We start from the raw sequence: 22,952 nt of genomic DNA, 5'->3' as shown, positions 1-22,952 counted from the left end.
GATACAAGAGTGCATCCTCAATTACAATCGTAGTACCCATAGGTAGAACAAGTGTGGCTCGTCCTGAACCAATAATTGATGCATCGCGACCGGCGATGGTCATGATATTCCCTTTTCTCTTAGTTAGAGTTTGAAAAATATTTTATTTCCCTTAAAATTGTGTTAGTGGTACAACTGTCCACTAAACATAATTCTTCTTCCATTGAATTATTTTCCCGTAAAATCTATATAGAGTAAGAGAATATTTTAGGAAACTTTATTCATATTACTCACATATAAATATACATATACAAAGTATTCATATTACAGTTACAAATAGAAATATGATATTATGTTTGAACTACATAATACAATTGGTCCGTAGGACTTTATTCTACTTAGAGTTATACAAATTATAACATCCATTATTACAATAAAATAGCTGATAACATCAAATGAGTGATGCGGAGATTATATGAGATCTCCATATGCGTCTTGGGTGTATTCCACCATCAGGTTGTCAATATCAAGAAGGTCTTCATCCTTCTGCCTTGTTTCCTTAGGAGCGCTTTGAGAAGTGCTAGCTTCAAGGTTTCCTTCTTGTTGTAAAGCGTTGAAGTGAGCTTCGGCTTTCCCATGAACTTGTTTGCCTTTCCCAATGGATTTTATGTATAAATCCGCTAGATGCTTGGGAGTTCGGCATTTGCTAGTACGATGGTTAGTACATCCACACCTTTGACAAATCTCGGAGTTGGTGTTTCGGTCATTTTTCTTGAAGTGACCTTTACCTTTAGATTGACCAAAGCTTTTCTGCTTGTTGTTCTTTTTCCACTTTCCATTGAATTTCTTGAAATTCTTTTTGTTGCCCCCATACTTTTTGGTAAACTGAGTGTTAGCATGTGCTTCAGGGAGTGGCATTGAGCCCGTTGGGCGTGTTTGATGATTCTTCATGAGAAGTTCATCATGTTTCTCAGCCTGAAGTAGAGTGTATATGAGCTCAGAATACTTTTTGTATTTTTGTTGACGGTATTGCTGTTGTAGTACCCTCATCGAGGGGTGGAAAGTGCACAAGGTCTTCTCAATAAGGTCTTCTTCAGAAATTGCTTGATTGCAAAACCTTAGTTTTGAGTTAACCTTGTGAACTGCAGAGTTATATGATGCCACAGATTTAAAGTCTTGGAACCTTATGAGGGACCATTCTCTCTGTGCTTCTGACTACATAACTGCTCTTTGTTGGTCATATCTCTCCTTGAGAGAGTTCCACAAAGCTAGTGGATCTTCTTCCATCACATATTCCGACTTTAAGTCCGGATGGAGATGGTGCCTTAAGAAACTTAAAGCAGTATATTTGGCTGCCGTGGGGATTTCTCCGGCGCCTTCATCGGGTGTGGTGATAGTAAAACCGAGTTTACGGCTTTCGAGGGCTATCTTTGCATCCATAGCCCATGGTAAATAGTTACTACCATCTAGTTTAAGTTCATGAAATTCACGATGCATGACGCCAGCCATTTCCTGCATGGTATTTTCATGCATAATTTGGTTTTACTATGAGAGTAAAATATAAGTAACAACAAATGCTTTGATGAAGCAAAATTTACAAGTATAGCTGATGCTTTATACTTATATGTGTAGACTTCATTTTATGTATATGGCACTTTAAAGATATTCACCGTTGCGGTGTAGATCTCATAGTAATGGAGAGCATATTCTAGTTTTAACCAGTAGATGTTCATATGCCCATTACTTTTGTGTCATATTACATTTTACAAAATCACTTTGAAGGTAATCATTTTGTCAAAAGACTGGATGTAGACCTCACAGTGAAAATGGATAATCTACAAATTATGCAGTAGATCACATAATTGCCTTGTGATTTGCAAAAATTCGAGGTAGTCACATTAATTCGCATATTTGGGAGAGCACTCGAAGATAGTCATTTTACCAAAAGAATGGAGGCAAAATGTAGATCTTTCAGCGATGAGGATAATCTGCAAAGTGCAGTAGATGCCTCATCTACATTGTGTTCCCAAAATTTGAATTGTAAAAAAAAAATGTTGTACTTGAAAACTACATATTTTAAAAAAAATGAAAAATGCTGAGGCAATCATATAGAATATGTACACATAGTCTGAGACTTTATTTTAGACAATACATAGTCTCTTTCTCTCGTGATGTCTCTGTCTTTTTCTCTGGCAGAGGCAGTGCTGATAACGTGTAAAGATTAGGAACGAAAGTGTTGTGCGAATCACTGTCTCTTTTTCATTGATCTGAAATATATAAAGGTTTGAGACGCATGCGAAGAGGCGTCTGTACAAAAAGGCGCCTGTACGGACGGACGCGTCCGTACGACGTTTTAGACTAATAACTGACTAATCACGTCCTAATGACGGTTTGCTATGCTAATTGACGGTCCAGATTTAGTCCGTTCGCAACAAGGTCAAGCAAGTTTGACGTGCCAGCCGAGCCAACTACACAGAACCACGACAGGAGAAGAGCACGGGCGTGCGGGCGGACATCACAATCGAGCTGGCCCCGCTCAACACCACCTACCACGACAGAAACGCTACACCAACATGTGTTGAACAATTTACAAAAGAAACGAGACAAATCACAATGTTTAAACCGACGATACGAGACGAGATCAATCATTCACAAACAAGCGTAGCCATGTTCTTCGCAAACCAAACCAAAACCAAATCGTCTCAGGTTTCGTTCGATTCATTATCCTGACAGTAACAACAACACAAGAGATTCGGAACGCAGACGGGCGGCTGCAAAAGCTTCATCAGCAGCAGCAGACTCACACAAGGTTCACACGAACACAAATTAACAAGGATGGCACGGCGCCAAGTTACTGCGCCAGCTTAATTCCTACTACGTACTTAGCGGTGGTGGTGGTACCAGTAGCGGCGGCGGTGACGGTATCTACATGTGCGGGAGAAACGTTCAGGACCTCCTCTTCCTCTTCTTCTTGTCCTCCGACTTGTCGCCTGCGTTCTTGAGCTGCAAACAGAGTTACATCACCGTCAGCGGATCGAATTGTGGCAACAACAGTGGGTGGAGGATGAGTAGGCAGCCAGAGGTGGCTAGGGTGCTGACCATGATGATGAGGACTCGGACGAGGACGGCAACAAAGTCGGTGAAGAGGGTGAGGGCGTGCTTGATGTAGTCCATGTCGCCATGGTGCGCCCTCTCGATGATCTCCTGCGTGTCGTACACCATGTACCCCAGGAAGATCAACAGGCCAAAGTAAACCTGCAGGGTGCGCAAGAGTATTCGTGTCATGTTCATTCGGCCAAAAACAAAGCCAAAAAGGCGGATAGTCTCTCTTGTGTGGCGGCTTTGCGGTATGTATCTCACCTCAAACATGAAGCTGCCAGAGGAGTGGCCAAAGATGGACGTGGCAAACTGCAGCCAGAGCAGGATCGACAGGCCAGACGAGAGCAGGCCACCGAGGTACAGGTACTCCCTGCGCTTGGCGATGATGGCGGCGCCAGAGAAGCACCCAAAGGCGATGGCGGTTCCGACAAACCCTGTCACGAGGATGCTGGTAGCAAAGAGCAACAAAGCAAGCTATGTCAGCTAACATAAATAACAGGGATGTGAAATGAAGGTTGGCATTGCACAGCAACAACTAAAAGCAAAGCTCTGCAAAAAACACCAGCAAATCTGCTTCTCCAAGCAACAAGCAATCGGTCATACCAATTTTGTATAACTCTAGGTACTACACAAATTCAGCATCACAAAAAAAATGAAGGCCCAAATAGTCCATGATCAGGCCCAAAGTTCAATAACAATAGCCCAAACACAAGGGAAGGGCCCAGGTACAAACTGTTGATCTAGATGTCATACAATAGAAGACTTGGCCGTCCAAAGAGCAGACAAGGTAGGAAAAAGGAGAGTCTCAGGAGAACAATAGACTAATCCAAAAGCACAATTTGGCACCTACACAGCCTAATTAATGCTTGCAAGAACAACCAGACAATGATTGATAGGGACATATAATCAGCAGATATCCACTAATCCAATCACAGGTATTTCACAAACAGCAGGCTGTTGCCCTCAAACTATGACATATCATCAAACGTCATGGCCAACTTGGTTTGCTACCAAAGGGTTTACTCGTAAACTACTCTTAACAAGACAGGGACATTTGGAGGAACAACAAAAGCAAATTCGTCTTTACCTTGGGTCAAAGTCTATGGCAAGCTCAATCAGAGGTCCAACCGAAGCCCCTTCCAGGAGGGCTGCACCCATCAGCAGCCCAAACCTCTTCCTCTGTTCACAAAGAGATAGACGTCAACAAAGTCAGCGCACCATGTCATGACATTTCCAGGACGGCAACTTCTTGAGAATTTCTACCCGTGAGGACAGCAAACAAGTTATCAAGGTCAGGAGAAGAAGGCGAGACAAACCTCCTCATAGACTGGCACCGAGAACATCCAGGCGATAGTTCCGACACAAGCGAGCATTGTCAGCATCCCGCCGATGTTCAGGGCAATGTGTAGGTAAGCACCCACGGCAGATGAGGCCAGTGCAAAGCATAGAGTCAGGTAAACCTGCAGAAAACCGAGCAGAATTGAATCACTTCAACTATCCAGATTCAATCTGATAACAAACGTAAATCGTGACCATGGTTCTCCAGCTAAAATTTTGGAAGCTTTTATGGTTCTCCAGTAGATGCTATAACCATGACCGTGATTGAGAGAAGTACTCTCAACCCAGCCGACGTTTTACTATCACAGCAATGATCGAGAGAAAATCCATCGCACGGTTCTATAGTGGCCTGATCCCTAGCGGTGCCCATATCTGCCCCACCCTCTCTCTTTTTGTTACAAGAGCTTGGACGAGTGAGCCGCCGCCGCCTAGAATCGCCTCTTTTCATCATCAAATCTATGTTCTGATTTTTGTTTTGCCTTTCTTTTGCTGCATGCTTAATTGTATGTACTCATGTGTTTAAAGCTGATTTGCTTCTCTCGATGGAGTAGGGCCTCACCTCCCCTTTGCAGCCAACAACCAGCCATGGGTAGCTCTTCTTCAACAAAGAAGAGGTTAACATAAAAGGCTCGACGACGATTGAGTGTCAAAAAGATAAAATTACAAAGCAGATCTCAAAGACAAAGTCTACAATAGACCGCAAAAAAGAAAAAATCTCCAAAATAAGGACAAGCAGCCGACAAGTCTCCTTGTCAGCTGCTCATCTTTGTTCTGAAGATTTTTTTTTTGCCATCTACTGTAGATTTTTTTTGTTCTGTGAATTTCTTCTTTGGTGAACAAGAGTTATCCATGCTAGTTGGATCGACAGGAGTGGAGGCCCTAGTCCATCGAGAGAAACAAATCAGAGAACGTGGGGCAGATATGGGCACAGCTAGGGATCAGACAACTCTAGAACCATCCGCGGTGGATTTTCTCTGGATTATTTACATGATCAGCCATGCATATTTTAGGTTTACTTGCCAATCGTAACTGGTGAGGGAAAAAAGGATGGAAATCAAAGAGAACTGCTAATAATTATGACATGATGAAAAGCGTCCAGTTCCAGTTCATTATGATTCTATATTTCAGAGGCATACGATGCACAAACTGTGCCTCGTCGTCAGGTAGCATTCCCCGAATTTTCTGTACAGAGCAGCAGAATTGGCACCTGGAACCTCCAAGCGAACACGATTAATCAGCGCACAGCCAACCAACAATATCGACCCTATTGCTAATAATCCAGCGGGAAAAATGGTAAAGGGAAAACTTAACAACCACTCTAATTACGACATGGAAGCATTCGGTTTCTGGCAAGGGTTCAGACACGTATCCCCAGCCAAGGCGGAATTTACTGAATGGAATGCTAGAGGGAACTACAGGATTAACAGCACACGAATTTCCCAAGCCAACGATACCATATCCATTCTGACAAGGACGCTTGGTACGAAAATTGTTGCGCATGAAAAGTACGGGCAAACTAGTACTAGCAGCGGTGATTATGGCACCAAAGGATGCAGTTCAGGCAGAATTAGGTCACTCTTAACCATTAAACATCCATACCCGATATGATAACGACATAAACGAGAATTGTGTAGTATGTTTCAGAGGCATACGCTGCTGCAGAAACTGTGATAGTAGCACAGCGTATATCCACAGGCAAGTACCTAGAGACTAGGCGGATGATGTTTCCACGCCTGGCCCCGTCATGAGGACGGATTTTCTGAAAAGAGCGGTGGAATCGGCACCTGGAATTACCTCCAAAGGCAACGCGAGTAACCACCGCGGCGAGCCAGCGACTACCCCCATCTAGCAATCCAGCGGGGAAAACCCAAATCCGGCGCGAAATCGGCGGGGAACGAAGCATCGAGCGGTAACGAACGGCGCGGCACCGGCCGCATTGCAGGGGAACCCGACGACCCGCGCGGAGCTCCGCCGCCGCGTCGCGTGCGCGGAACCTAGGACCTGCGTACGTGCGGACCGAGAGTTTTCCCCCGAATCTAACCGCGTCGGGGAGGGAAGAGAAGGGAGGGGATGAGGATGGGGGGCGAACGTACGAGCTTGAGGTGGGACTGCACGGCGGGGGAGATCTGGCGGAAGTTCTTGAGGGAGTCGTGGCCCCAGCCGCTCGCCGCCGCCGACGAGGTCGAGTAGAAGGTGTCCATCCCTGCGCCTGCGCCTGCGCGTCGAATCGAATCGGAGCGGGGCGGCCTCGCCTCGCACGCAAGGTTCCTTGCTTGTCCTGCGCTCGCGTTTTGGGGTGGATTTTTCTCCTTCTGTTTTTCGCCTTCTCCGCTGCTTTGGATGGATGGGTGGACGGACGTGTTTCGGACCGAGGTGATGACGACGGCGACGATGGAAGGGGTGGGACGCGACGGGGGGTGGGATATATAGGGGTGGTGGCGGGGCGACGCACGCGTGGACGATGGGCTGCTTTGATTCGCGGCCAAGGAAAAAGAGAGAGAGAGAGAGTGAGGAAGCGGTGCGGTACTTGTGTGGAAGTTGTGCGATTCCGGTCCGGTGCGCGGGGCGTCGCTCGCGAGGGCGCCAGAAGCTTCCGCACGTCGCGGCGCACGCTGTTTCCGTTTTTTACTTTCTTTCCCGCGGGATTACCACGCAGTCTGTCTTTTTTTTTCATCATCGATCGATATCACGTAACCGGAAGCAGGCGCGCTGTTTCACGTGAAATTTCATATGAAAACCCTGGGCCCGGAAAGGACCGCCGTCGGCTGGTTGTTGTTTGTTGGCTCGCGCTCGATCGGCTGGCTTCCGGAGAAGAGTGGCACTCGCCTCGTCGTGTCGGGGTTCATTCCGGGCATGTTTGGTTCAAGATTAATTTTGTCAAACCAAAATATGGCAAACGTGGCAAGCCATAGAGTATGGTTGAGAAATCAAACGCCAAAATTTGATTAAAAAAATGGTAAAAAGAAATGACTTTATGGCAAATGGATTGCATGAGCAATAATGTGTGGCAAGTTAAACCGTGTCAAATGTCAAATGCATGCCAGCTAAACTGTGGTTGTTAAATTTTAATTTGTCAAAGTATGTCTAAGAACCAAACATCCCCTTAATATACAACCAAACATATATTATAGCAGTGATTTTATAGTTCTTCTTTCTTTCTTTCTTCAACATAGTATAGATACATACACTCATATGTGCGCAAATCGCTCATCCTATCAACAAATGCATACACATCTTTCTTATATGAACATCTTCGAGAGGCTAAACTGTGGTAATGACCTTTAGGCTTGATGAAGCGGCCAGAGACGCGTTCGTGGTTGACGGAAACATCTCTCAGCGAACGCACATCACCGAAAGGTTTGAAATAGCTTCAGAAAAAAGCGAGCACCAACGCCAGTATGGTTTGCAGCAGTGATTCTATAATGTGATGCATTTCTTCTTCGACAAATCACTCCGATCTTAAATACCCGGCACCGCTAAAGCAGACACTTGGGATGATCACCTCACGGGCGATCTGTCGCCGACACAAGCCGGAGTAAGAACAAATGAACCACCGAACCGTTACCGACCCGCCTCCGATTCAGCGTCTTGGAGGCATAATAGGAGCCGCAGTTTTCTATCGACTGTGCTCTACGGGGTTGTCCTTAAGGGTCATCGATGATGAATCGACATCGAAAGCTCACCAGTACCGGGTGAAGTAGTGGCTTCACCGTGGATCACCATTACAAATGAGCTCATGGGGCATGGTTCAAATCAAACAAATTGATTTTTGATTTGTACAGAGGAAACCAAGGGCCATCATAGTTCCGCGTATGCTTTCTCTCACATGGTACCAGAGAAAAAAGTGATGAAGGACCATTCGAACTTCACATGAATCCTTCACCCCTTAAGCCTATTTGGTGAGCATGCACTAGATTCATGCTGATTGTTGTAATTGTCAATGGACAATGAGCTTGAGGAGCGGACGAAGACCATGTGATGCTCCTCGTAGTCGTTGACAGAGAGCTCAAGCACGACATGGCACCGTACATAACAACGCCGACAATGAATCCTTCACCCCTAAAGCATCGACCGAAAGGGTCATCGACGATGATTCGACATCGAAATCTCACAAGTATCGGGTGAAGTAGTGGCTTCACCGTCAATCACCGTTATGGATGAGCTCATGGGGCATGGTTCAAATCAAACGAATTGATTTTTGATTTGTACAAAGGAAACCAAGGGCCATCATAGTTCCGTATATGCTTTCTCCCGCATGGTACGAGAGAAAAAAGCGATGAAGGACCATTCGAACTTCACATGAATCCTTCACCCCTTAAGCCTATTTGGTGAGCATGGAGTAGATTCATGCCAATTGTCGTAATTGGCAATGGACAATGAGCTTGAGGAGCGGGACCATCTGACACTCCTCATAGTCATCGACAGAGAGCTCAAGCACGGCATGGCACCGTACATAACAACGCCGACAATGCACAACCTAGACCTAAACCTAACATTTACAAGGCTCCACGCATTTGTCCCGCCTGTACTTCGATCGGCATTGCCGCCTGCGACTTTCAATTAGGATTTTGTCAAGAGGGCCGAAGATGGCATCTGTGTTTGACTTTATTACGCACCGTTGTTTGTGTGAACCGTTAAGCGTTTCCCTACAAAATAGAATCACCAAGCGTAATAAATAATTTTTTAAAAGAACTGCTCAAACTGCGTTATTTTCTTTAAACACAGTGTAGACGCAAGCGTTCGTATAGACGAGCATGCACTCACCTCCGTGAACACACACATGCATATCGTACCCCTATGAACACATTCGAAAGATTGAACCGGCATATCATCTTGAAATTTACGAAACCATCATAGGCATCTCGTCATTGATGGAAACGTCTCCTTCCACAGAATGCGCATCGCCGCAACTCTGAAACAAACCGAGAAATAAATACGAGCAGCAAGATTTAAAACCCCGATGAATTAAAATACTGCAGTTCCTCTAACCATTCAATCAATCACAGCTGGTTCGCCTTAAAGCTGTGTGGTTGACCAAACGAAGGCCAACGCATTTTGATCCCGTGAATGTCAACCGCTCCAAGCCATGGCTCTATAGAAAAGAAACACTAGCGATCGAACTCCTCCAAGCCATTGGGTTGACCGGGGAAGGCAACGCGCACATCTTGATCGAGAAGAATGACCGACCCGTGGCTGACCGTGTCATATCATATCCTGACCTCTCGACAAATGGATCACGACACGCGTCCACACGTACGTAACCACGTACGCATCGCAAATCCTTGGGCCGCACGAACGACGTCACGTCGCCACCACCTTATCCCGGGGCCGACGGCGACGCATCATCGGTGCCGGATGACGCGAACTCTTCAGACGGAGCCAATCCGATGGCGCCACGTGGCCAGCCGCGGGAGACGTGCGTACGTCCCGGTACATGCAGGAAGCTTCGGGGCAGAGCGAGCGGGGCCCGCCGGTCGCTGCGAATTTGCGCCAACAACGCCCGGCGCTTCCCGTTTCTTCCAGAAACTTGGACCCGGCCGGGCAGTGGTACGTGGTACCTATAACCCGCATTTCAAACGAGTAACAATTTGAGTTCATTACCGCATCATGTGGTATATTTATAACCCACATTTGGAATCCTGCTTCGGGGCTTAGAGCAAGTTTAGTAGAGCCCTCAAACCCTCAAACTCTTAAGAATAACCGTTTTTTTACAGTTTTCGTCGAAAAAACGACGTAGACTTGAACCATTAAACCCTTAAACCCGTAAAAAACTTTAGAGGTCAAACCCTCAAACGCCTTTCCAGCCTGTAGAAATGAGGGTTGGGAGAAAAAACTTTCCCCAACCCGCACTCCATTTCCACTTTCGCGCGGGAGGAAGTTGCTTCCCCGCGCGGGAGGAATCCGCCGCCGCCGCCGCCAGTCCGCCGCTCCTCCGCGCCCCGGCCGCCGCCCCGCCGCTCCGCATCTCGGCCGGCCCGTCCGCGCCCCGCCGCCCTCCGCGTGCCCGCCCCGTCCGCCGCCCTCCGCGCGCCTCGCCCCTCCCCGCGCCCCGCCGCCCTCCGCGCGCCCGCCCGTTCCGCCGCCCTCCGCACGCCCCGCCCCTCCTCGCGCCTCGCCGCCATCCGCGCGCCCCGCCGCCCTCCGCGCGCCCGCCCCGTCCGCCGCCCTCCGCGCTCCCCGCCCCCTCCGCACGCCAGCCCCTCCGCGCGCCCCGCCGCCCTCCGCGCGCCCCGCCTCGGTGAGATTTTTTTTTTACTTTTTCAGTTTTTTATTTTTGCTTCATTGGCACTGATTGTAGCCACTTGGTATGTAGATGGAGGTGAACAACGACGACATGGACTTGTTGTCCGATTCGTCGGATTGGTCGTCATCCGACGATTCGGACATTGACGAGTTGTTGCAAGACGACGACGTCGAGATGATGAGCCTCCTCGTCGACGTGCAAGCGTTTGAAGACCGCGCGAAGCATATGGATCAGAAGAGAGGGTCGAAGATGGGGCGACTCACTATCTTCCAGAACCGCGCTCTCGGACACGAGCATTTGATGCAAGACTACTTCGCGGAGGTACCTACATACCCTCCTCGTCTCTTCCGCAAAAGGTACCAGATGCGTCGTAGTTTGTTTGTGAAGATTGTCACCGATTGTGAGACCGCCTCCTATTATTTTAAACGTCGTAGATCCGCCGCCGGTAACATGGGGTTTAGTGCATATCAAAAGATATCGACGACAATGTGGGTACTCGCTTATGGCATACCCGCGGATTATACCGACGAGTATCTTCGCATTGGGCAAGATACAACGACGGAGTCCGTCCGTAGGTTTGCCAAGTTGGTCATCCGGTTGTATGATGAGCAGTATCTTCGGGCACCAAACGAGGAAGATACAAATAGATTAATGGAAATGAATGAAAAAAGGGGATGACCGGGGATGCTTGGTAGTCTTGATTGCATGCATTGAAGGTGGAAAAATTGCCCAAAGGCATGGCACAGAATGTATTGCGGTAAAAGCTGTGATGCTACCATTGTGCTTGAGGCCGTAGCATCGGAGGACACATGGATTTGGCATGCATTCTTTGGGTTGCCGGGAACACTCAATGATATCAATGTCCTCAATAGATCTTGTTTGTTCAAAAGATTAATTTCTGGGGATGCTACAGCTTGATTTGAACAATTGTTGTAATTTGCTCAAACATTGTTGTAATAATTTGAATGATTATTGTTTTATTCGGTGGTGTAATAATAACTAGAATGATTATTGTTTTATGTCAAATGTGATTGAATTTGTGATATGTCATATGATGAAATGTGTAATATATGAAATGAAAGTTTTAAGGGTTGGGGTTGGGGCAAAGACTAGAACCCTCAAACCCAACCCTAATAACGGAATAATTATTAGGGTTGGGTTTGAGGGTTCTAGTCTTTGCCCCTGTTTTTCAATCCTTAAAAGTGTCAAAAATGGCCAATTCTCAACCCTTAAAACTGGTTTTAGATTTAAAGATTTGAAGGTTTTACTAGACATGCTCTTAGTCGCGAATGTATACCACCTAGTGAACATGTTGCGCGCAGATGGAAAACTAACTGTTTAGTCTTGTTTTTTTCTTCTTGTACTATTTGATCAAGGTGTTTTTCATCAAGGTGAAATGTGCTCTCCTTGTATTCTTTTATTCTAGTATCTACTCCCTCCGTTTCTAAATATAAGTCTTTTAAGAGATTTCATTAATGGTCTATATATGAAGTAAAATAAGTGAATCTACATTCCAAAATATGTCTATATACATCCGTATGTATTTTATTAGTGAAAATATTTAAGAACGGAGGGAGTATCAGCGAAAAGATATACAACCTTTACGTATCCGAGATAGGTAAAATGTGCTCTTGACCGTAGATCGATGATGCGTGCATGTCGATCCGGAGGAATGCTTCATGTCGACTCTAACTAGTCTTTTGATGTCGCGCGCGTGTGCATGTGCTTGCTTGCGTGCGTATGGATTTTCCGCTAGCTCTACGACAAGAAACTACATGTACCAGCAGATTGTACAGACGAAAATATCCTCTCTATACCGGCCGATCGTCACGGCAACACGATAGATAGCGTGTAGGAAATCTCGTGAAGGGCACATCGATCTTACTACGTACGCGAGTGTCAGGGTTATCGATCGTCATGGATGTCGTCTACCCAGCAAATTGGCATGTACTCCCTCCGTTCTTAAATATGAGACCTTAGAGATTGCACTATAAACTACATACGGATGTATATAGACATATTTTATAGTATAGATTCACTCATTTTGTTTCGTATATAGTCTCTTAGTGAAATTTTTAAAAAGTCTTATATTTTGGAACGGATGGAGTAGCAAATTTAGCAGCCGTCGGCTATAAGGATGGATGTGCACGTCCCCAGTGTGCTTTTGCCTTCCAAGTGTATGTAGGAGTGTGGACATATGCCGGCCCTTGAATAATTGGCAGCATGTTTACATCGATCGGTCCATCATCTTAAAGCACCTTGCGCAGAGAGAACATAAAATAATAGTATGCGCAATAGTATTGTGACTTCTTAGCCCTAGCCGCCAGGGACCTACGCAGAGATAAGAGGGAGAAGGCGACCTGCACAGGCACTTGCCTGTCAATGGGCACGCCACTGAATATATATAGTTATTAAATTTTGAAGTAAATCTAGAAATGTGCGAGCATCCGTGCCCAATCTAGACATTAAACTTGGATGAGCAGGTTTCACCATAAGTCCATAACAGACCTAGCCAACTAGGCTATGCTCACTTCACATGCTCTTATGAGGATTGAGTATGCACCAATGTTGTACGATCGCCTTACGAGGATTCAATGTTTATATGAACATTGAGGAAAATCTACCTATGAAATGTGCCAAGACGTATGTAGTGAAATTCCCCGGGGCTCCTTGATTTGAAGTATTATAAAAGGGACTATCTAATTTACATCCGTCTGAAAATCAATTGGGTTTCAGCCGGATATTTCAGCCAACTAGAATGTGACAATTGCCCTCCGTCCATTGTCCCTTGTATGTCCCTTTTTCTTTCCCACTCGTTCAAACAAACATAATTAACATGGCGTTTCCTTCATGTTGTGAGACACAAGCTTGAAAAAGATCATGGCTGGAGAAGCAAAGGATTCACCGGGTAAACACACCTTTCGTTTGCATTCACCACACATCTAGCATGAGTAAAACAGATATCTCTCATGATTGTGTACATCTGAAAAAAAACAACCGTGTGTGGATAATTACATAGCTGAAGAAACACATCAGATTCACAAACCAAATCCAAGATCATAGGCAGCATAATCATGAAACAACCTTATTAAAACTGTAAGAAAATATAACATAATCCAAGTCCTCACTTGGATGCAGGGACCAAAAATTGAGCTCTGTAACTTTACTTACGTGTCACAAAAAGAACACTAGAACCAGGAAGAATACTAGAACAAAAGTAGTCTGGGGAGACAAGAACAGAGAAACTACTTGCAAGTTTCTGAATTCGTAGCTACAGAATTGCAACCTACACAGCAAAACCAAAATGACATCAGGGTAAATAATAAAATAAAGAAACAACCAAATGCATGAAAGTAAATTACAAAGAAGACAGAGATTGGCTACCTGACAATGCTCAGTGCTAAAAATCCACATAATAGACCCTACTCAACCGCAGAGTACAAGGGTAAAAACCAACTAACAGTCCCTAGTCAAATTCACTAAAGGTAGAATCCACTGAAAAATTACAGTCTAAACCCACTTAGAGTTATAGTGTAAATCCTGTAAAATCAACTAAAGATAATACAAAAATAATCCACATAATAGTCCCTGGTCAAATGCAAATTACAAGGGTAAAACCCCACTAATAGACCCGAGCCAAAATACACTAAGGATTACAGTGTAAATACACTAAAAACTAAACTGTAAAAATCAAGAGTTACAGTACATATACAAGGTAAATCCAAGAATAACTAACAGTCACTACAAAAACACTAGGGATTACAGTGTAACTTCTCTAAGAATTACACTATAAAAATCAAGAGATACAGTGTAATTCTTATAGGATTACAATGAAAGATCAACTAAAACCTTCATAGTAAATCCACTAAGAATTTCAGTGTAAATCCATTGCAAATCACAGTATAAATCCACTAAAAGTACAGTGTATATCTACTGAAAATTATCAAATCCGCTAAGAATTACAGTGTAAATCCACTGCAAATCACAGTATAAATACACTAAAAATACAGTGTATATCCACTGAAAATTATAGTGTAAGATCACTAAAAATACGGTGCAAATCCACTTAAAATTACAGTGTAAATCCGCTAAGAAATTACACTGTAAATCCACTGATAATTACAGTGTAAAACACTAAGAATACACACTGTAAATCCACTGATAATTACAGTGTAAAACACTAAAAAACACTGTAAATCCACTAAAAAAAAAGGATTTCTAGTAGAGCAATCAAACATTCACATAGCTGAAATGAAAAGGACATTCTATCTCACAGAAACACAAAGATCGGAGCTGAAATCTGCAAGCAAAAGGCACTACGTATGACAACCTAAACTTGTTGACTAGCTATACAAGCAAAATCACAAAGAACACTACATACAAACCTACATCAACAAACGATCCAGGGGCATATAACCTACAGCCACAAACAAAAACACTAGAGATTCCAAGGCGACCGGGGCACTAAAGTCACTGAAACAAATCAACTGAAAGGAATGAAAAAAACATGAATCTTGGGACACAGGACGGACAGCTCACGAAGCGGATGAAAGCTAAAAGATTTCATCCGGATGAAAATTAGCATTCGCGTTATAAAAACATGAGAATATGATTTTTTTTGCAAGATTTCGATGTCCTACCCGCTTGTCTCGTACATGATTTTATGTTATTACGGAAATATTGTTTGTTATGTCGGTGTGAAGAAAAGTGAATTCTCTAGCAGCTTATTAGTTCAAATGGATTTTATCTAGCTTTTTGTTACTTTCTCTATACTATCATATCAGATGATGAATAGCTTGAAAGTTTCTCATGCAACAAAAATGGATTTTATATAAACTTTGGCAGATTGTATTCCTTAGGAAAAAATAAATCAGTGATGGCGTCTGGTTCATATATGAATGTAGAATAAAAAATAATTTAAACAGGAAATATGAATTTAAACCGAGGCAGGGGTTATCCCCTTATCGAAAAAAGATTATGAATGAAAACCATACATGGAGATTTTCTATTTACTCAACATACTTTAGATGCAAGTTGTAAGGAAAATAAATTGTAAATTCGTGCCACACGTGTGACACTCATCATTTGAGATCGAATATGGCCTCATAGAAAAAAATCCCAAAGGATTGGGCCTGCGAAAAGTCTCTGTTTTTTCCTTTTTTCTTTTTTTATCAGTCAGTTCATCACACCGAAAGGGTTGGGAGTTCAACGACTTCATCTTCCATTCAAGACGCTCTTACCAGGAAGTGACTTGATCACTGAAGTTCAAAGGGATATAAAAAAATGTCACTAGCTATGCAGTGGCCTAGACGAGTGAAACCGGGGAGCTCAAACAGGGATACGTAAACAACGAGCGGGGCTCGTGTCGTGGGAGCAGAAACGAAGATGTTCAGCTGGCGACGCACCCAACACGCAGGCCACGAGGAAACCTCCATCTAGAGCAAGTAGTGATTCAAAAGGACGTCGCGCGCACCCGCATGCATGTCGTCGTCTCTCCGTCGTGTATGCGCACATGCAAATGCAAAGCCGGATGAGCTCCCACGGCAGCTTCTGAATCACCAGGGAGCTAGCAAAGCGATGGAGTCACGTACGCAGCAGGGCTAGCTGCATGCCTAGCTGGGCAGTTGTCTGTTGACCTCTGCCACCGACGACGCCGTCCTCCCCGGCTCAGCTAGACGGCGGCGCTATCACCGGTGCGTGGTCTAGCTCGATCTCCACCGTGGACGTGGACTTGCCGGCTGCCGGCTGCCGATGCAGTGGGCCGGGCGTGCGTGTATACGGTTTTGGTGGATTTTCCGCTGCAGTGTGTGGTAGTATATCGGTTGGTCGTCATCGTCATGCATGTCGTCTGCCGGCCAGCACATTGGCATGTTGCTAACTTAGCATCCACCGGCTAAGGAAATAGATCATCTTATAGAGACATAGACGTAGACATCACATCTTCAGTGTGTTTTTCCTTCAAAGTGTAGGTAGGCAGGATAGTGTGGCCATGCATGGCAGCATGTTTTCATGGATCGGTCTACTACACGCGCGCCCACAGTGACAGCATCATACGCAAACAGAGGATAAAAAGGCATGCTACGTTAATATTTTTACAAGTTTAATCGGGTCACGAGCCGTCGGATCGGTCGTATAAAACGGCCGAGTGCGCCTCCGCCATTGCAACATAGGTCTTGTTGCGGAATTAATTCTAGTTCTATAACACGTACAGGTCTTGTTGCAGAACTTTTAGCAACAACTCTTTTGTGTAATTTCTTTTTTGCAATTAAGGTTTTGTTTTAATTTTTTTGTAATAAAGGTCTTGTTATAAAAAAATCTGTAAGAGAAGTTTGTTACACAACATTTGTGTTGCAGAAGCACGTTCGTGAACGCGTGTCATGCTGAGAAGGTGATGAACATGGTCGTTGCTACCTATTGGCTTTACTTGTTGGCCCAAAAATGGGTCCCACGTGCGCGCTTTTCTGCACAATGAAGCACGTCTTAACCCGGTTCACATCATGAAGCAATAATAGAGCGAATAAAAGCATCTACTGCCGGACCTTGTAAATCTAACCTCTTAAACGTTCGCGGACACGTTCGAACGCTTCCGCGGACAATTACCAGTCACGTCTTAAATTTCCCTCTCCACATCCAATTCTTTCATATTTATCCCTCATATCCATACAAAAGCTTACAAAATATATCCTACATACTACTACTCATCTTCTTCCTCGTCGGAGATGGCTTGCGCTGGAGCCTGAGCCGCGTGCGCCGCCTCCTCTGCCTCCTGCATCGCCCGTGCTTCCTCCATCCGATACCTGGCCACCGCAGCCAACTCGAAGCGGATGGAGTTAAGGATGGACAGCTGCTCCGTCTACAGATTAACCACCGCCGGCGGCTCCTCCTCCGGCTCCTACGGCGGCACCTCCTTCTCCCGCTGCAGCTGCGGCGCCGCCTCCTCCTCCTTAGGATCCTCCCCCATCTCCTCTCCCTCCTCGAAATCCACCTCCGATTCCAGAGGTAGCCCCGCTTCCCTTCGAATTCGGACCTGTTGAAGGAGGAAGAGACGATGTTGGATCGTGTAATGCCGGCAGATTGGTGGCATGGCTAATGGGCTCGGAAAGGGAAGTTCTCGAGTGGCCGCGGAGAGAGGGAGGAGGCGGATGTGCTAGGACTGGGGGACGCCAGCCGGCTTAAATAGCCAGCCCCGACCGTGGATCGTTGGTTTTTCCAACGAGTCCGCATGGGGCCAAGCCGTCAGACCGACCTGACGGACGTGTCCGAGCACGTCCGGGCTCCCTCATATCCGTCTCATATTTGGGCTGGAAATGGAGAGTGCCGGCCAGGCCGGCCGTTTGAGGCCAGTTTGGTATACGGTTTTGGTGGATTTTCCGCTGCAGTGTGGGGTAGTATATCGGTTGGTCGCCATCGTCATGCATGTCGTCTGCCGGCCAGCACATTGGCATGTTGCTAACTTAGCAGCCACCGGCTAAGGAAATAGATCATCTCATAGAGACATAGACGTAGACATCACATCTTCAGTGTGTTTTTCCTTCAAAGTGTAGGCAGGCAGGATAGTGTGGCCATGCATGGCAGCATGTTTTCATGGATCGGTCTACTACACGCGCGCCCACATGACAGCATCGTTGCTACCTATTGGCTTTACTTGTTGGCCCAAACATGGGTCCCACGTGCGCGCTTTTCTGCACAATGACGCATGTCTTGACCCCATTCGCATCACGAGGTAATAATAGAGCGAATAAAAGCATTTACAACCGGACCTTGTAAATTCGAATTTTTAAACACTTGCGGATGCGTCTGCGGACACTGAACAGTCACGCCTTAAATTTCCCTCTCTGCATCCAATTCTCTCATATTTATCCCTCATATCCGTACAAAAGCTTGCAGAATATATATCCTACGTACTAGTACTCATCTTCTTCCTCGTCGGAGATAGCCTGCGCCGGAGCCTGAGCCGCGTGCATCGCCTCCTCCGCGCCTCCTGCGTCGCCAATGCTTCCTCCATCCGACGCCTGGCCACCGCAGCCGTCTCGAAGCGGATGGACTTGAGGATGGACAACTGCTCTGGCTACAGATCGACCACCGCCGACGGCTCCTCCTCCGGCTCCTACGGCAGCGCCTCCTTCTCCTGCTCCTGCGGCGTCGCCTCCTTCTCCAACGCCTCCTCCTCTTTAGACTCCTCCCCCATCTCCCCCGTCCTCGAAATCCACCTCCGATTCCAGAGGTAGCCCCGCTTCCCTTCGGATTCGGACCCGCTGAAGGAGGAAGAGACGATGCTGGATCGTGTAATGCCGGCGGAGTGGTGGCATGGCTGACGGGCTCGGAGAGGGAAGTTCTCGATTGGTCGTGGAGAGTGGGAGGAGGCGGATGTTCTAGGACTGGGGGACGCCAGCCGACTTAAATAGCCAGCCCCGACCCTGGACCGTTGGGGTTTTCGGCGAATCCGCACGAGGCCAAGCCGTCAGGCCGACCTAGCGGGCGTGCCCGGGCACACCCGGGCTCCCTCATATCCACCTCATATTTGGGCTAGAAATGGACGGTGCCAGCCCGGGCGTTTGAGGCTGGTTTGAAAGGTTCGTGTGGGTCAAATTTTCATGAACAGACACTGACGAGACGACCTGTCCGGACGTTTGAAGAGCGTTTGAAGGGTCCAGCTATAGATGCTCTGATTCAGAGAGCAGTTCACCGCGGGCAGCTATTCGGCAAGCTTTCGAATCAACAAACCATCGATTTCTTTCTCGGCCGACGGGAGTGTAATTCCCCTCATTTCCGATGCGCAATGCAACAAGAACTCTCAACTTGTTGGTTTGTTTTAATCTTTTGTAACTAGTCGGTGGAAATATCTAGCGCTACCATCATGAAGAGGTGAAGCCGCATACGACGAACCATGGACTCCAAGGCGGTGCCTTCAGGAAGGATACGACGCCGAACCATCGCCACCGCCCAATCCGAGGATCAGAGTTTCCCGTGGAGCCTCATGACGGACAGTGAGAGTCGTGTGGACGCTTCAAGAAGGGAGCGAGATTTGTCGTCGCCGGTCCGTCCGAAGATAGAACAGGTTTACACCCCAGCCAACACTCACCGCCACCCAACACCACACCCTTGTTGGAAATATGCCCTAGAGGCAATAATAAAATTGTTATTATTATATTTCCTAGTTCATGATAATTGTCTATTATTCATGCTATAATCGTATTAACCAGAAACCATAATACATGTGTGAATATATAGATCACAATGTGTCCCTAGTGAGCTTCTAGTTGGCTAGCTCGTTGATCAATAGATGATCATGGTTTCTTGATCATGGACTTTGGATGTCATTGATAACGGGATAACATCATTGGGAATGATGTGATGGACAAGACCCAATCCTAAGCATAGCACTAGATCGTGTTGTTCGTATGCTAAAGCTTTTCTAATGTCAAGTATCGTTTCCTTAGACCATGAGATTGTGCAACTCCCGGATACCGTAGGAATGCTTTGGGTGTATCAAACGTCACAACGTAACTGGGTAATTATAAAGGTGCACTACGGGTATCTCTGAAAGTGTCTGTTGGGTTGCACGAATCAAGATTGGAATTTGCCACTCCGTGTGACAGAGTGGTATCACTGGGCCCACTCGGTAATTCATCATCATATTGAGCTCAGTGTGACTAAGGAGTTAGCCACGGGATGATGTTTTACGGAATGAGTAAATAGACTTGCCGGTAACGAGATTGAACAAGGTATGGGGATACCGGCGAACGAATCTCGGGCAAGTATCATACCGGTAGAGAAAGGGAATTGCATACGGGATTGATTGAATCCTTGACATCGTGGTTCATCCGATGAGATCATCGTGGAACATGTGGGAACCAACATGGATATCCAGACCCCGCTGTTGGTTATTGGTCGGAGAGTTGTCTCGGTCATGTCTGCATGTGTCCCGAACCCGTAGGGTCTACACACACTTAAGGTAAGATGACGCTAGAGTTGTAAAGGGAATAGTATGTGGTTACCGAAGGTTGTTTGGAGTCCCGTATGAGATCCCGGACGTCGCGAGGAGCTCCAGAATGGTCCGGAGGTAAATATTGATATATAGGAAGTCTTGTTTTGGTCACCGGAAAAGTTTCGGGCTCATCGGTAGTGTACCGGAGTGCCGGGAGGGTGCCGGAGGACCCCCGGGAGGGGTGTGACGACCAAAGGAGCTCATGGGCTGTTAGAGGAGGTGGACCAACCCTTTCTGGGCTGGCCTAGGCTTCCCCTAAAGCCCCATGCTGATACGTCTCAAACGTATCTATAATTTTTGATGGTTTCATGCAGTTATCTTGTCATCCTTGGATGTTTTATGTACCTTTTATATCTTTTTTGGGACTAACTTATTAATTCAGTGCCAAGTTCCAGTTCCTTTTTTTTCCTGTGTTTTTGGCTCTTTTCAGATCTGATTTTGGAACGGAGTCCAAACGGAATAAAATCCCCGAATTAAATTTTTCCCAAACGGAAGAAGATCAGGGGGCTTGTGGGCCAAGCCAGGAGGGCTACAGGGAGCCCACAAGCCCCCATCCGCCACCAGGGGGGCGGCGGATGGCAGGCTTGTGGCCTCCCTGGCGCCCCCCTGACCTAGCTCCTTCGCCTATATATTCCCTAAAATACAGAAAAAAATCAAGGGATCCACGAAAATACTTTTCCGCCGCCGCAAGCATCCGTTTCCGCGATATCTCATCTAGAGACCCTTCCCGGTGCTCTGCCGGAGGGGACTTTGGAGTTGGAGGGCTTCTACATCAACATCATCGCCTCTCCAATGACTCATGAGTAGTTCACTTCAGACCTACGGGTCCGTAGTTACTAGCTAGATGGCTTCTTCTCTCTCTTGGATCTTCAATACAAAGTTCTCCATGATCTTCATGGAAATTGATACGTACATTTTGCATCATGCTTTCATGTTGATATTTATTGCTTTATGGCTATTATATTACTTTGTGGTACCATATTTATGACTTTTCTCTCTTATTTTGCAAGGTTTATTTGAAGAGGGAGAATTCAGGCAGCTGGAATTCTGGATTGGAAAAGGAGCAAATCTTAGTCCACTATTCTGCACATCTCCAAATGCCGTGAAAAGTTACGTGGATTTTTTTGGGATTATATAAAAAATACTGGGTGAAAGAAGTACCGGAGGGGGGCTACCAGGGCGCCACAAGCCCTGCCACCGCCACCCCCTGGTGGCGGAGTGGGGGCTTGTGGGCTCCCTGACGGCCCACTAGCCCCCCTCTTTTTCTATATGAAGGGTTTTGGTCCAGAAAAAATCATTCGGGAGCTTTTTCGTGGTTTCGCCGCCGCCACGAGGCGGAACTTGAGCAGATCCAATCTAGAGCTCCGGTAGGACGATCCTGCCGGGGAAACTTCCCTCCTGGAGGGGGAAATCGTCGCCATCGTCATCACCGACACTCCTCTCATCGGAGGGGAGGCACCTTCATCAACATCTTCATCAGCACCATCTCCTCTCAAATCCCTAGTTCATCTCTTGTAACCAATCTTCGTCTCGCGACACCGATTGGTACTTGTAAGGTTACTAGTAGTGTTGATTACTCTTTGTAGTTGATGCTAGTTGGATTACTTGGTGGAAGAGTTTATGTTCAGATCCTTGATGCCATTCATTACACCTCTGATCATGATTATGGTTATGCTTTGTGAGTAGTTACTTTTGTTCCTGAGGACATGGGATAAGTCATGCTGATAATAGTCATGTGAATTCGATATCCGTTCGGTATTTTGATATGCTGTATGTTGTTTTTCCTCTAGTGGTGTTATGTGAACGTAGACTACATAACACTTCACCATATTTGGGCCTAGTGGAAGGCATTGGGGAGAAGTAAGTAGATGATGGGTTGCTGGAGTGACAGAAGCTTAAACCCGAGTCTATGCGTTGCTTCGTAAGGGGCTGATTTGGATCCACTAGTTTAATGCTATGGTTAGACGTTGTCTTAATTATTCTTTTGTAGTTGCGGATGCTTGCGAGAGGGGTTAATCATAAGTGGGATGCTTGTCCAAGTAAGGGCAGTACCCAAGCACCGGTCCACCCACATATCAAACTATCAAAGTAACGAACGCGAATCACATGAACATGATGAAACTAGCATGACAGAAATTCCCGTGTGTCCTCGGGAGCGTTTTTCCTCCTATAAGACATTGTTAAGATTTGTCCCTTGCTACAAAAGGGATTGGGCCACTTGCTGCACCGTTTCTACTACTTGTTACTTGTTACTTTTTGCTTGCTACGTTTCACCTCGCTACACAATTACTTGTTACCGCTACT

General features: G+C 46.1%; 1 protein-coding gene across 1 annotated transcript; it reads right to left on the bottom strand.

Annotated features, from left to right (window-relative positions):
* Positions 1 to 2,627: 2,627 nt before the first annotated feature.
* Positions 2,628 to 6,922, bottom strand: LOC123401922 (bax inhibitor 1). The gene is made up of 6 exons (XM_045095789.1): positions 6,510 to 6,922; positions 4,395 to 4,538; positions 4,166 to 4,257; positions 3,340 to 3,526; positions 3,079 to 3,234; positions 2,628 to 2,982 (listed from the first exon to the last, which is right to left on the bottom strand). The coding sequence occupies exons 1-6, from the start codon at positions 6,615 to 6,617 to the stop codon at positions 2,926 to 2,928; spliced, it is 744 nt and encodes a 247-aa protein (XP_044951724.1). The 5' UTR covers positions 6,618 to 6,922; the 3' UTR covers positions 2,628 to 2,925.
* Positions 6,923 to 22,952: the final 16,030 nt, after the last annotated feature.

The sequence above is a fragment of the Hordeum vulgare genome, chromosome 6H (genome assembly GCF_904849725.1).
Source record: "Hordeum vulgare subsp. vulgare chromosome 6H, MorexV3_pseudomolecules_assembly, whole genome shotgun sequence".
Classification (NCBI taxonomy): Eukaryota; Viridiplantae; Streptophyta; class Magnoliopsida; order Poales; family Poaceae; genus Hordeum; species Hordeum vulgare.
The sequence above is the reverse complement of the archived record's forward strand: the minus strand, read 5'-3'. Positions and strand labels throughout refer to the sequence as shown.

Bases quoted from the DNA above. Each gene is read 5' to 3' on its own strand.
- LOC123401922 (XM_045095789.1), bottom strand. From the start codon at position 6,617: ATGGACACCTTCTACTCGACCTCGTCGGCGGCGGCGAGCGGCTGGGGC. The intron at 3,527-4,165 runs GTAAAGACGAAT...CTTTGCTACCAG, and splicing joins GCCATAGACTTTGACCCAAG to CATCCTCGTGACAGGGTTTG. The intron at 2,983-3,078 runs GTCAGCACCCTA...CTCTGTTTGCAG, and splicing joins TCCGAGTCCTCATCATCATG to CTCAAGAACGCAGGCGACAA.